At 35.4% G+C, this 13,555-nt stretch overlaps 1 protein-coding gene across 12 annotated transcripts in view; it reads left to right on the top strand.

The window, feature by feature from the left end:
• The window catches only part of LOC124168997 (rho guanine nucleotide exchange factor 18), a 165,263-nt gene that overhangs the window by 112,712 nt on the left and 38,996 nt on the right, over positions 1-13,555 (top strand). For 10 of the 12 annotated variants that reach the window (XM_046547446.1, XM_046547453.1, XM_046547452.1 and 7 more), the window contains 3 exons: positions 2,830-2,903; positions 4,867-4,979; positions 8,373-8,426. In XM_046547446.1, the coding sequence (XP_046403402.1) occupies positions 2,830-2,903; positions 4,867-4,979; positions 8,373-8,426 (241 nt within the window). The remainder of the gene's footprint in view (positions 1-2,829; positions 2,904-4,866; positions 4,980-8,372; positions 8,427-13,555) is intronic. The other 2 variants (XM_046547450.1, XM_046547448.1) reach the window with 1 other exon arrangement.

Below are 13,555 nucleotides of genomic sequence, written 5' to 3'. Positions count from 1 at the left end.
CCTGAACGCATTTGTGAATTAATTAATCAACAAAATATAGAAGCATTTGCACTGATTTACTGTCCGACTAAGGAAGGTATTGATAGATATCGGAACATCTGCTAGTGAATGCTATCAACGAAAACAATTGGGCATGAAGAAAAAGATGTCTTTATTGCTCGCTCTCATCCAGTATATAGCACGTATAGTTTATGCTGCGGAAGCTACATTTGTGATTTGACGACTTATTTGGCAAGTTTTTTGACTCCTTCAACGTAGTGTACTTGAATCCATATAAGGCGACGAATGTTCTTATAGGGGTTGTTCAACAGACTTTCATGTGTAATTTCTGAGTTACGGTTTTATTGCATTAAAATTCTCAAAAAAAAGTGTACCACTTTTTCCGCGTGCTCAAGACCAGAAATCCAGAAACCCTTTAGTTCCAAGCTTTCCGGATTTGAGGTCCTCAACTGTATAACTATATATTCTAATGGTATTTTGGTAGTTAAATTTTAACCCTTGGGCTGCGGGAGTTCACGATTTTAGCTGCTAGCTGGTGCAGAAGAGAACCTCTGTGGAGGAAGCTCCCCTTGTCATGGGGGCTGGTCTGGTATAGTTAAGCCCCTTAACAATCCTTATGATGACGGAAAGTGCCCTAGTGCAAGATATCCAAGTAGCAATAAATATTTTGGGTAAATGCCGCAGCCTGCGTGTAAAACGTATAAAAATGTTCCCACACTCTTAAGGGTTAAATCATCAGTTAATGTTGACTGAACCAGAAGAGTTAATTTTTCTACTTGTTTGCTACAGTCATTCTTTTTTTAGTCACAAAAATTCAAGGAAAAAATTTTCTTGAACAGGAAAATTTTATGGAGAAAAAATCATTTCTCTTGACTGGGCTAATGATCTTGCGTCTGTGGAATTTTTGCACTTTACACACACTTGCAGATGGTTATGTATTGGTAAACAGCTCACTATTTTGCAATTATTTCCCAGAATAATAGAAAAATATTCTTGAAATTGTGAACTTCATATTCTTCATCTCGTCACAGGAAAAATATTTGATTGATGCATTTCATTGTATTTCTTATTGAGAGAACGACATCTTCGCATTGCAAAGAGCTTTTTAAAATTAAATTATACACATTTTTTTATTTTTAAATCGCCCCACAGCAATGCACTCTACCAAAATGATGATTTTTGTCTTTTTGGTCTACTTTAAGTAAGGGGAACAATAAAAACATTTCCTTGCATGAAAAGTTTAGAAATATTTTTTATGTATAACATACCTAACTTCAATATTCAGGTACTCTTCTAAACCTCGGAAATTGAAATCTGCCTTTTGGCCATTTTAGAAATCAAGGAGTGTGTAAAAGTTAGTTTTAAAAAGCTCTTTGTAATGTAAAGATGTTGTTCTCTCTACTAAAAATACAATACAATGCACCGGTCAAATATTTTTCCCGTGACCAGATGAAGATGAGGACAGTTTCACCGTTTGCATGGTTTTTCGCATGTTCTTCTTCATTCTTTCGACCGTAGAAGCTAAACGTTTACGTTTAAACAGTGTTTTCATGTAAGGAAATGTTTATATTTTTCCTCTTACTTAAAATAAATAAAAAAGATAATATGTGCCCAGCAGCAACACACTCCACCAAAGTGACGATTTTCATCTTATTGGCTTATTTTAAGTATGAAGATCAATGTAAACATTTCCTTGACGTTGGACATGAAAAATTTAGAAATATTTTTTACGTATAGCACATGTAACTTCAATATGTATTCAGGTACTCTTCTAAACCTCGGGAATTGAAATCTACCTTTCTGCCATTTCAAAAATTAAGGAATGTGTAAAAGGTAATTTTAAAAAGCTCTTTGTAATGTAAAGATGTCGTTCTCTCCACGAAAATGCAATAAAATGCACCAATCAAATATTTTTCCCGTGACGAGATGAAGAAGATGACTGTTTCGCCATTTTCATAGTTTTTCGTGTGTTCTTCTTCACTCTTTTGACCGTAGAATCGAAACGTTTACTTGTAAACAGTGTTTAATGATTCATTGTTGTAGTTGAATGAACAATGAGTAAAACAATATATATGTCCTCCTTTATCTGCCACAAGTACTTATGTCTTGGTCTTCCTCAGAGGACTTTTCCTTTTATTATTCCCTTCCTATTTCTCATGTAATCTTTGTGTCTTAACATTGCCGATCCACAGGGTTGTTGTCTGCATATTGTGATTCTTAGTTCCTTTTCCTCTCCTATTCTTTGGTGCACTTCCTTATTTCTCACCCTATTTGTCAATTAATTTTCAATAACCATTGCAAGTTCCAGGTCTCAAAGTCTTCAAGTATTATCTTGGCAGCTTTTTCATGTGTCAATAATTTCCTGTATTTAGCATTATTCTTTTTCTTCTCCTTGGCATCGACCATAAATTTTGTCTCTCAAGGACAGATTCTTACATTCTACATTTTCTCAGTTCCTTCTTCATCTACATACTTATGTTTTATCGTATAAGTAATTTGTTTTAGGAAGTCTTCTGCCATTTCGTCATGCTTGTGTATCCCTTTATTGGCCTTTTTATGTATTCTACTTCTATGTTTTGTTGTTTATTCTCTTCCTCCTTTCTATTTGTCTATATTACTGCACACTGAAGAATTGACGATCCACGTTTAGCTCTTTTGAAGTTATTCTTTGGCATTCTATGCTAACTTTCTCCTCATGATTTTTTTCGTGGGTTTGAATTCCTAGATCTTATAAAATCTCTGTTAGCTTAAATGGTTGATGTTATGTGTTTAACTTGGAAATTTTAACATAATACTTGTTGAAACATATTTATTGCTTGTTTATTCCAGTTTGTACAGTTACTGTTCATCAGAATTCCTGCAAGGATCATATTGTTGAATGCAGCAAGCCAAAAACACCGAAGGTGAGCATGTTTTCTCCTTTTTACATTTTCATGTAAACTAGGTATGCCTTTGTATGAGCGCATGTATAGTAATGCAGTGTCCTGAATGTCACTATAATTATATTGCACTTGCTCAAAGGACATGATTAAATATTTGATTTAGGTACTTGTAAATTTGTGAATAATCTCCTTTGTATTTTTGCCAAATGAAGAACGTGGAATTTTTAAGTGATATTGTCATGTTCATTGCTGTCGTGAAGTCCATCCATAATTATGTTATTAAATCATAAGTCACACTGCTGTGAGGTTCCAATATGATCTTGAGCATGGCTATGACTTCTCCTACCCATTCATTCTGAATACCCTTCACACGATGGTGAAAGTGGATATTATCAGGGTTAGTATGCATTTTAAATTTCCAGCCTCAGAGGTGGCAGGGTAAAGTCCTTGCCTGCTATTCCGGAGGTTGTATGTGTGAGTCCTGCCTGTGTAAGTTATCTATATCCAGGGCATGGATGTTCCTTCTTTTAAGGCCGCTATACACGGTGAATGATCATGCAAATGATCATGCTGAATGATCACGTGATCATTCACAGGATCATGCACACTCAAACCCTTCAAACGCCTCCCCTCAAATACAACTCGTGGCACATAACTAGGGAAAATATGGAACTAACTGTGCTGTCAGTGGCGGTATATGCTTTCAAACCGCCGCTGACCGCGTAGTTAGTTCCATATTTTCCCTAGTGGCAGCTCGACTGTGCCAAGAGTTGTGTTTGAGGGGAGGCGTTTGAGGGGTAAAAGCATCCGTCGAGGCAACACTCCCGAGCCGGAATATGTCAGGAGATTAGCAACCAGTATATAAGGACCATGGTTCTAATATTCACTGAATGATCATGCACATGAAGGTTCATTCGCGAATTGTTCCGTCATACACGGTGAATGATCATGTGCATGATCATGCTGAATGATCATGCGAATGAAATCATTCGCCGTGTATAGCGGGCTTTAAAGTTGTTAATTGTTGGCATACTAAATGTAAAGGCCATTGTGAGCGGTTTTTGGGTTATGTGGATATGAAAAGAAGTCTTGTTATGTCGGAGAACTGAAAAATTTGCCTTGAAATCATGGCATCTCGTTTACCCTCACATTGTGATAAGGTCAACTTTGCTCATTATACAATATGATTGCATATAGTCCCTTGTGATTAATCGCTTTGCAACAGCAAATCCAACTCTTCTTTGGAATGTATGGTGCATCTTATTTTTAACTTGAAATGTATGCTTTCACTGCGAGAATCATTAGTATCGGAGTATTTTAGGTGTGGCTGTGTATTACGCTTCGTCAAGAGAGCTTTCGCAGCCATCGCATCATCAGGTGATGAAAACATCATTGCCTGATGATGCGATGTGCAATTGCCGCAAAAGCTCGCTTGACTAAGCATAATTCACAGCTGCATCCAAAAGCCTCCGATACTAATCTTATTTTTGAATATTCAAAAAGTAGTCACCTTCAAATATTTCATTTGAATTAGTTATCAAAATTGTGATGTGCTTTCTGGTATTATTGGCAATTTCTGTTGACAGATAGACATAAGCTCTTGTTTAGTGATAAGGAGGCAAATTTATTTTAAGAAACTCCATCAAAGGTTTTTAGTTGTTCAGATTTAATGGAGTTACCTTCATCAGCCTTCATAGGATATTCATGAAAATTAAAAATGTACACCAATAGATAAAGAAAAAAATCAGCAAACATCATGCATGTGTCATTCGGAATGGGTGCCATTGTCATCGGTCTGGGCCTTTATGAAGTTGAACCTGACATTGTGGGTACCTCTCATGTGTTTCAGCAGTGACATATTTTTCAACATTTAATATCACTGTCACCGACATATTTTTTTAGATTGGAATTTGGATAAGAAATTACATGAAAAACATCAATTTGTATATACGGTTGTATATTAATTTGTATTTAATCTGGTCAGAGCTTGCCTAAACCAACTGGACTTGCTGGCCATATCCCCGTGACCAAACTACCTGCAGGGAAGCGAGGATCAGGGTCGGTCCCTAATCAAGGCCAACAGGGAACAGGCAATAGGTATGGCCCCTTCTTTTTTCTTGTATAGCTAGATTTTTTAAGTTAATATTATCATTTACATGCTATTGAATTTCTGTACTTATACCTTGATTGCAATTTTCCAAGTATTTATTTTCATTGATATTATTTTTTTTATATTTTTTCATAGGATAATGTATAACTTTCACTTTCCCATGTGTATGTAAACATTAATTACCTATTTTGAAGAGTAACTGAATGCGATGCAGCTAAATTATGGTTAGGATCTGGTGCTTTAGTGGTGGATTCAGCTGATTGTATGCCTTAGGATGACAGCTGGTTCAATATTTAAGAGTCAAAAGTAGGTAGCTTGCTCAGTCATTGCTATGCAGACGTAATTAATGTTCAATCGAGAATTCCTTGATAGTGATTGCAAAGGTAAATATTGAAACATCATTTCCAGAAATACTGACCCAGCGGTTGGTCTGAGAAAATGTCATCCAAACTAAATCATGTACATCCTAGTAATGAAATTCATATTCATTTAGAAGGAAGATATCTAGGATTTTCAGAGCCAATGTCTGTCACATTAGAATCCAATGCCGTTATCTAAGGATTTCAAACAGATTTCTGTCTTCCTACCTTCATACAGCTACTATCTAGCACAGTACCTACTGTGTATAATGATAATTTATTTTCATTGTGATTTGCATACATTTTTCATCAAGCTATAGTTGTTCTTGGGGTATCCTACTTTTCATTGTATTATATTTTTTACTGCCAGAATTTTAGTAAAAAATTAGGGGCTTATATTTGGTTTTATAAGAGTATCAAGTTGGGATGGTCGGATCGGATACCTCGGATACCTCGGATGCAAATATCCACGGATATTGCCCTTCATCAGATACATCGGATCCAAAGTCGCGAAAGACATCGGATCTGGATCTGAAATTTTGAATAATAGCTTCAGTGAATGCAACGCGCAACGCAATAAGGGTGGAAAGATTTCCGATTCTATCTTCGAATGTGCCGTCACATGCGATTCTTGTCCTACTCATGAACCGATTTGTTTGAAAGCTCTCGCAGAGGTTACGTAGGAGAATTTCAGCCGTGGAAAATAAAAATAGCAAAATACGACTGGTACATAGTGTGACTCTTCCCAAGAGATTGAACAATCATCGGGGGAATCTCAGCGTCAGGAATTTGAAAATGCATTTGGATCCGAAAATATCCGATCCGAAAGATCCGGCTCCGAAAATCAAGGATCTGATCCGAATCCGGATCCGATAAAAATCCTGGATCCGTCCATCCCTAGTATCAAGTTGAACTAACCAATGTGTATTTATCTGGGTTCCCACGAGCTTGAAAAATTTACAAAGTTTTTGTTTTGTCTGCCAGCTGTAAGGGACGATTCCCGCTCACTTTATACTCTTGCCGTTCATCATCCAAAGTTACTGAAAATCTCCTTTTTGTTTTTTTTTTTATCTTTGCTTTTCTATTGACTTAAGGATGTGATCGTATGAAACCATTTGGTAAAAGTCATGGAAATTTCAAAATTTTGGTCTATTAAGCCATGGAAAATTTATGGTAAAACCTGGTTATTATTACAAGGCGAATATTGAATGGATTGATTCATTTAAATGGAAACCCAAAGTTAACAAAAAAAATTGTAGGAATCAGGATATGAGATTGAATTTTTTCATAGTTTTGGGGCCCTTACTTGCCCAGATGGATCATAGTATCTTCTCAGACTTCTTACATTGTTTTTTTTTGGAATCTGACTGAGCTGTGAGTCCTTAACCTCTGTAGAGGACAGAATGTCTTGTGAGGCGAATTTGCAAAGATATCTTGGTGAAAAGGTGTGTGCAGATATTGGCTCTGTTTGACTGTTGATGTAAAATGTTTACATCCCTGAATGTAACTTGAAAATTGTTTATTGCTTTCGTGATCTGTTAATGTTTATACACATGGGTTTTTTGTTTGTGAGATGTAGAATTCTCTTTCCTTGTCTTGTGTGTAGCCACTCTGTTCTATGTATGTTTACTTCAATGCTGAATGTGGCATTTTGAGAGAGTATTTTATTGAAAAGATTTCTCATAGTTTGAGGTGCCACTTAAAGAATCCATATTATCCATGATCAGTCAGCACTTTTTTGTAACTTTTTGAAATTTTGACAAGTTGATGCAATTTTCCCTTAATATTTGGGCTCATGTCTCTATAAAATATATCTCTTGATCATTCATTGAGCCTATATTTTTCTAATAAATATGAACTCCTTTCACCTTTAAACATTTTTTGTGTTTGTTTTGGACATTGACCTTTCATTTTCCACATTTTTCCAAGTATTACCCTGTCAACATTACCACTTCGTACTCAATTCATCAGCGATGAAAATGCTACCTCATTGTGTATACTAAAACTAAATAAGTTTTAAAGTTTAAAGTCTGTATCTAAAAAGTAAAATTTGATGCTCTGAAAAATATGGATAACAATACTTTTAAATTAAAGTGAATTGAATAATTTGTATGATTTCTTATTCGAGCATGATTATATTTTTTTACATAGTGTAAGAAGTACATTTAATAGTCTTATAAATCTTTTATTTATTGTTAGAGATTTTTGTTGAATAGATTCTTTGATTGTTTTGGTTTCAATTATTTACATTTGCACCATTTATAATTGACATCTCTTCACTCAAACATTTTACACAATTTATACATTTGAGTTCATATTTTTTTGTTAAATGTATATTTTTGCAAATGATTGGAGAGGTCAGATAGTATTTTTTTGCATGAAAGTGGAAAAAAATGAATCCAAAAAAGGTCAGCATGAACAATGGTGAGTAGATGGTTTCTCTTCTTCTTAGGGTATGATTTCCTATTTACTAATTACTTAACAAAGCTAGTTGCATGTTCAATCTTTTTTTAATTAAGATAATGGCATTATTATTCAAAGGTGACTTGAATAGTTTTCTCCCCTAGCCCTTAAAAATACCAGCTGCATAGGAAATGCAAATCCTCATTGTAATATAACCTTAAATCTGCCATTTGCAAGGAAAACCCCATCTTAAAATTAATGCATTAACCAGCCACCTAATCCTCTTTAATCAGTTAATACCATGCATATGTTTTGGTTCAATAATTTATGCTTCAAATTTTAATGAGTGTTTTCCCTTTGAAAGTGTATGTGCTGTAAATTACCATGGCCTGATTTATATATATACATACCTTAACTGCCTTGTTTTTTGCTAACTTCCTGTGGCTGGTGGAAGGGTTTTTCTTTAGGGCAAATTAGCTTGATTCTCACGGAATGGGGTACCATCCCGCCCTCCCACCCCGGTAGCCTTTGCTGTGGCCCTCATCCTGCACCCTGCCAGACCCCTGATTGCTAATACATATGTTGCTTCCTGCCCCACGCTCACTCTGTGCTTTCTAGGAGGATTACGTGCTATTCTCAGTGGAAGAGGGTCGCCACCAAACTCGGAGTGAAGTAAGTCAGGTCTCTTCCACTGGGTGTCCTTCTTTCTCTCTTCATCTCTCTCTCTCGTTCTCTCTTCCTTCACGCCTGTGTATGTACAGCTGTGCCTCCTTTAGCATGCGTCGATTCTCGGCATTGTTGGCTCAACTCGAGTCGCCATTTAAACAATGGGAGCTGGGTTAAATCTCAGTCAGCTAAATTTATTTCTGTGAGACTTTTTACGCAAAAAATAAACATATTCGTGCAAATATTTTTATTTAAACAAAATCTATTTTAAAGTAACCAGGCAAAATTCATAGAATAAATAACTTTCTGTGAATTTAGTGGATCAACGAGCGTTAAGGACATGCAAGGTATTTTAGGTTGAACGGTTCCTTCAACCAGTATTATATCTGTTCTGAATGAAATGATTGGCTTATGGAAAATTAGTTGCTTTGAGCAAAAAAGGGATTACCATTAATCTTTTTAGTTTGAGAAGTGTAAGCATTTAGGAGTGTACTTGATAATTAATATTAATGTACATAACTGTAGGTAGGCTGACATACTCTTAGTGGCTAGGTCAGGGGACACCTGTCTTGAGAAATAGTGTGGTTTTGTGTACTCTGTGTATAGGATTTGATTTTCACTGCAATTTACAATTTTTATTGTTAGAACAAGTTACTAACCAAGAGACAGGATTGCATTAAATGTTTTGGTGCTCATAAATTTTCACAGTTGGGCTAAAGTATTCTAGAACTATTGAAGTCAACAATTTTTTTCTGTGAATAGAGGTTTGAGGCAATAAGGCCTGTGTATTTTTGCTCAGGTGCCCTTAGATTGGTAGATTTAATAGTTGGGGGTGTTTTCAAGAGGTGTTCTAGCTCAGAGACTTGTCTTGAGCCCATGTTAGACCTGCCTGCTATTTGCTGACGAGGGACAAAAGCAGCACGGGTAAGGTATGAATGGTTATCTGTCCAACCTTATTCCGGGCTCAGCATTGCTTAACTTTGGTGAATATATGGGGATAGGTCCTTTAATGTGAAGGGGACCATGGTAACCTAGTGGGTAGAGCACTTGGCTTCTGGTCGAGGGATCCGGGGTTCAAATCCCCAGTCAAGTCTTCCGACACCTCCAAAAACACAATCGTCTTAGAGCAAGGTGGCCCAGAGAAAAGAACTGGCCCTCCCTCCCTGAATGTGTAAAATTCTGACATCTTTGGCTTAGTTCAAGGCAATCTCTACCCTCACCTAAACTCCAAATCAACCTTCGGGTTGAATCACCAGGTGCCTATAACTCCCAGGTCCAAAGGAAAGGGTGTAATCCCCCTTTTTATGCAGTTTTATTCCATTAAATGTTGAAATTGTGGTATTTTGTTGAAAAATTGATTATTTTTTGTCTCACTTATCAACGATTCTGTAATAACCAAAATCTGGGTTGGAATTAGGTAGTTTTTTTTGTGTAATTGGGAAGTTTTTGATTTTTTAGTTCTGCTGGCTAATTACAGTTGAGGATACAAATCATAATCATTTTCCTATTATCCATTCATCGTATACGTGCACAAAATGAATCTCCATGCATCACCAGCATTTCTTAGTAAAATAGTGCGTTAACCATTTATAGTCACAAGCCAGTCCAGATAACTCGAATTTTCCAATGTGAATGATTGCAAATATTTGGCTTTGTTAAAAGTTTGATGCCCTTCAAATGAATGGCACTGTATTCGTGCATCATATTCACGGCTATTTTTTAAATCTTTTATTACTGGATGATTTAATAATTAAAAGTTTTACTATACAATAATTGTAACAATACTATCCCCTTATATGAATTCTACTCTAATAATGAATCCATATGCCACAATATTCAATATAATATATTATATATTAGCTTTTTCCTACCTGTTTTTAAGTTACCTCCCTACAGTACTAGGTTAAGGAAGCAAGTGCGATCACACACTGGAAGCAGAAATTGAGCTTCTAGAAATGGTAGTTGCCCATTGTGTTTTGGGAAGCTGAATTGGTCAGGGAATTGTTGAGGTGAATACTATGTGCTAATTGAGGCATGGCTGTATTAGTTTACTTCTTCACTAGTGTCACTCTTTGAGACTTTCAAAGAACTTTACTCATTAACAATTTTTCATTGTAGTGTGTTGTGGTTTAACATTTTTGAGATTCTCTGTATATTTCACAAAAATTTGATTCTTAACACTCATGTATTTTATGTTGATGGTGAAATATCGTGTTTACAGTATTAAGTATAGAGATGTAGGTCTCTTCACTAGGTTGCTTTTCAATGTATAGCTTTATCTAATCGTTGATCAAATTTTGTGCCGTGAACTGTAATTTGTAGTGTGGATTATTTCATTCAAAGTTTTTGTTTTGTGGTTTAGAGAGGTTATCACTTGAATATAAAGTGAAAACTATATTGGTAACTATGTAATGGAAATTGAAGAGAGAGGAAAGAGATGTGGGATAAACCAGTGAGTGGATATCTGATCTGTTGTGTTGCGTCCTTGCTAGTTAATGCGTAAATTGTCTTCACATGTCTCATTGCACTTGAGACCACACCAGTGTGAGCATCTTCTCGTATTGTGGTCTGAGCAAAAAGGAATTAAGCCATGATACGACCTAATGAATTGAAGTTTTTTTTCATTTACTTGAGATTGAGTGTTATTAAAGTGCTTTTTTTCAACTTTCAATCGACTTAATTGGATGCGTCCATCCTACTCCACCAGTCTTCTATGGAGAGGTATTACTCATTGACTTACATTCTCATCTTGAAATTTACTCTACATGAAGTAGACTCTGTTTGACATTTGCGTTGTTATCTCAAATTTTAAAATATTGCTTTTGTATTTTCTCTAGAGATGGGTCGAGTAGCAAATTTCATAATGATGATATAAGTAATAGATGAGTAATACATCACTAGAAGCAACAAAATAGAATCAGTCAAGAAGGTTGGCTGCATCCTCATTTACGGTTCTGCCATTCATATTAAGAATGGGAAGTGGAACTTCATTGGTTTAGTTTTTACATTTATTTCTTCCATGTTGACTTCTTGTTGGCTGCAATGACCACCTTCTGTAAATGTTAAATAAGATGCTATCTAGAGAGCTTATTTTACATTTACCTGTCAAGGCCGTAGAGCTAATTACTGCATATTCACCACCTTCTGTGTTGTAGTTGTGCTTAGTCTTGGCTTGAATGGAAATGACTTCAAGCGATGCTGTTATTTGAGGGAATCTAGTGGGTTGCATGTGATATATCTAATTCATCCATCCCCGGGACTGTTTTTTTTTGGGAGATGGGAAATGATTACTATCCTCTAGGGACCCATTGAGTACAAATTTTGAGATAGTATAAAGGCTTTAGTTGGCCTCAGTTTTCATGTGAATTAGTATTTTAATTATTACCGATGTTTATATCTATGCTCATTGGGATGATTACAAATTATATAATACTTGGGGTAACTGCACAAAACTCCATCAAGACTGAGAAAAAAACACACTCTGGAAATTCATTGGGTAAAATTTTATTCCAAGTGTTATATGTGCATATTTTTCATAACTGCATATATTTTGGAGTTTTATTTGATTCTCTTTTATGATTAAAATTATACAGTCATATTCAATGGCATATTATACCAGGTTTATATCAGTGTATTTATTCATCTTTTATGCATAAGAAATTTTGACTCCATTGTCTAGGTTTATGACTAGTCCCCGAAATATTTAAATAAAAATAAATAACTTTTGAAACCTCAATTGTAAAGAGAATTTTGCTTATTGTTCTTCCTCAAGTTCAATTTCTTTCTCAATCAAGAGATGATTTTTAAAGCTACTAAAAATATATGTGTGTCGCTGCATCTTTTCAAATGCATGCTTGAAAGCAAGTATGTGCTATTTGGATCCGGGAATAAACTGTCGACTTTTTCTACCTTGCTTTAATTCCATATCCAAGAATGGTTCAATCAGCCATCCATTGTAATTTAGAAAGCCACGATCCCTGTGGAAATGCAGGTGCCAATTGAATTGATCTCTTTAGTTGTCCGGCATAAGGGTGATAAGGCCGTTTAGGTTAAATGTTGCATTCATCAAGATGCCAACATGGAAGAAATATTGAAATCAGCTCAATCAATCTGCTGAAATCTAAAATCCTTCGACAGTGTAATGCATTCATCTTAATTTCTTTCTGCTATGTCCATCTGATTTGGAAGTTTTTCATCTGTTGTGTTGTTTGCGTGATACTGTTAAGCACTTGCATCATATATGTCTCGTTTTTACTCTCTGTTGGTGAATGACATTGACTTAATGTATTCAATATGTGAACTCTGACGTTTGTCTTGGATCAGAAATCCACTACCCTGCATGTCAATCTAGTCATGCCCAAACCATAAGGTTTTAAATTCTTTAATCCCTTTACAAATATGGAAACATGTATTTCATCGCACATCACCATTGTGCCTAGCCGGCCACATAGGACGGCCTCGGATATATATATTTACAAATGCGAGCGTGTTGGACTAAGGCAGTTGAGTTTGAAATTGGTAGTCGCTCGTACAAGTGCCCAGTCTCCCATATATGTTAAGGAGCTTAATTTTCTAGTTTTACCTCAAAGGTCATTTTGCTAAGAGTGATGGGATAAAAGTTCTAAAAAACTTTAATTTTTAACACTTCTGGGTAATATTTTGAATTTTCATTCTCATAAATTTAGTTGAAATAATACTTACAACTAATTGGCTCTTCAATGTAATATTAATTATTTAATACCTAATATGAGCAGCATTTTTTAGGAAGCCAAAGTGCTCATTGAACTCTGTACTGAATTGGGTCTTATCTTAAGAAATTTCTTGCAGTCATTCAAAAGGTAATTCAGGCTTGATTTTATTTGGGAATTGTGATGATAATTCTTACCAATGGTGAAAGGATTCACATTTTCAGTCATATTTTTGCTGTTTTTCAATCTTTGTCAGCTATTCTCAGGGGAAGCCTCGTATCTTTTGAAAAAAATATGCATATTTATTGATACAAGAGTGAATATATTTACAATTTACTAATTTTATAGATTTTAGATTCAGTAAAGATTCCCTCAAAAAATTAAAGAATTACCGAAGAAAGTATAAATCGGAAAAATTATAGTTTTTGCTGATGTCACAGACCATTT

Source organism: Ischnura elegans, chromosome 12, assembly GCF_921293095.1.
Source record: "Ischnura elegans chromosome 12, ioIscEleg1.1, whole genome shotgun sequence".
Lineage (NCBI taxonomy): Eukaryota > Metazoa > Arthropoda > Insecta > Odonata > Coenagrionidae > Ischnura > Ischnura elegans.
Note: the sequence above shows the minus strand (reverse complement) of the source record. Positions and strands in the feature narration are given on the sequence as shown.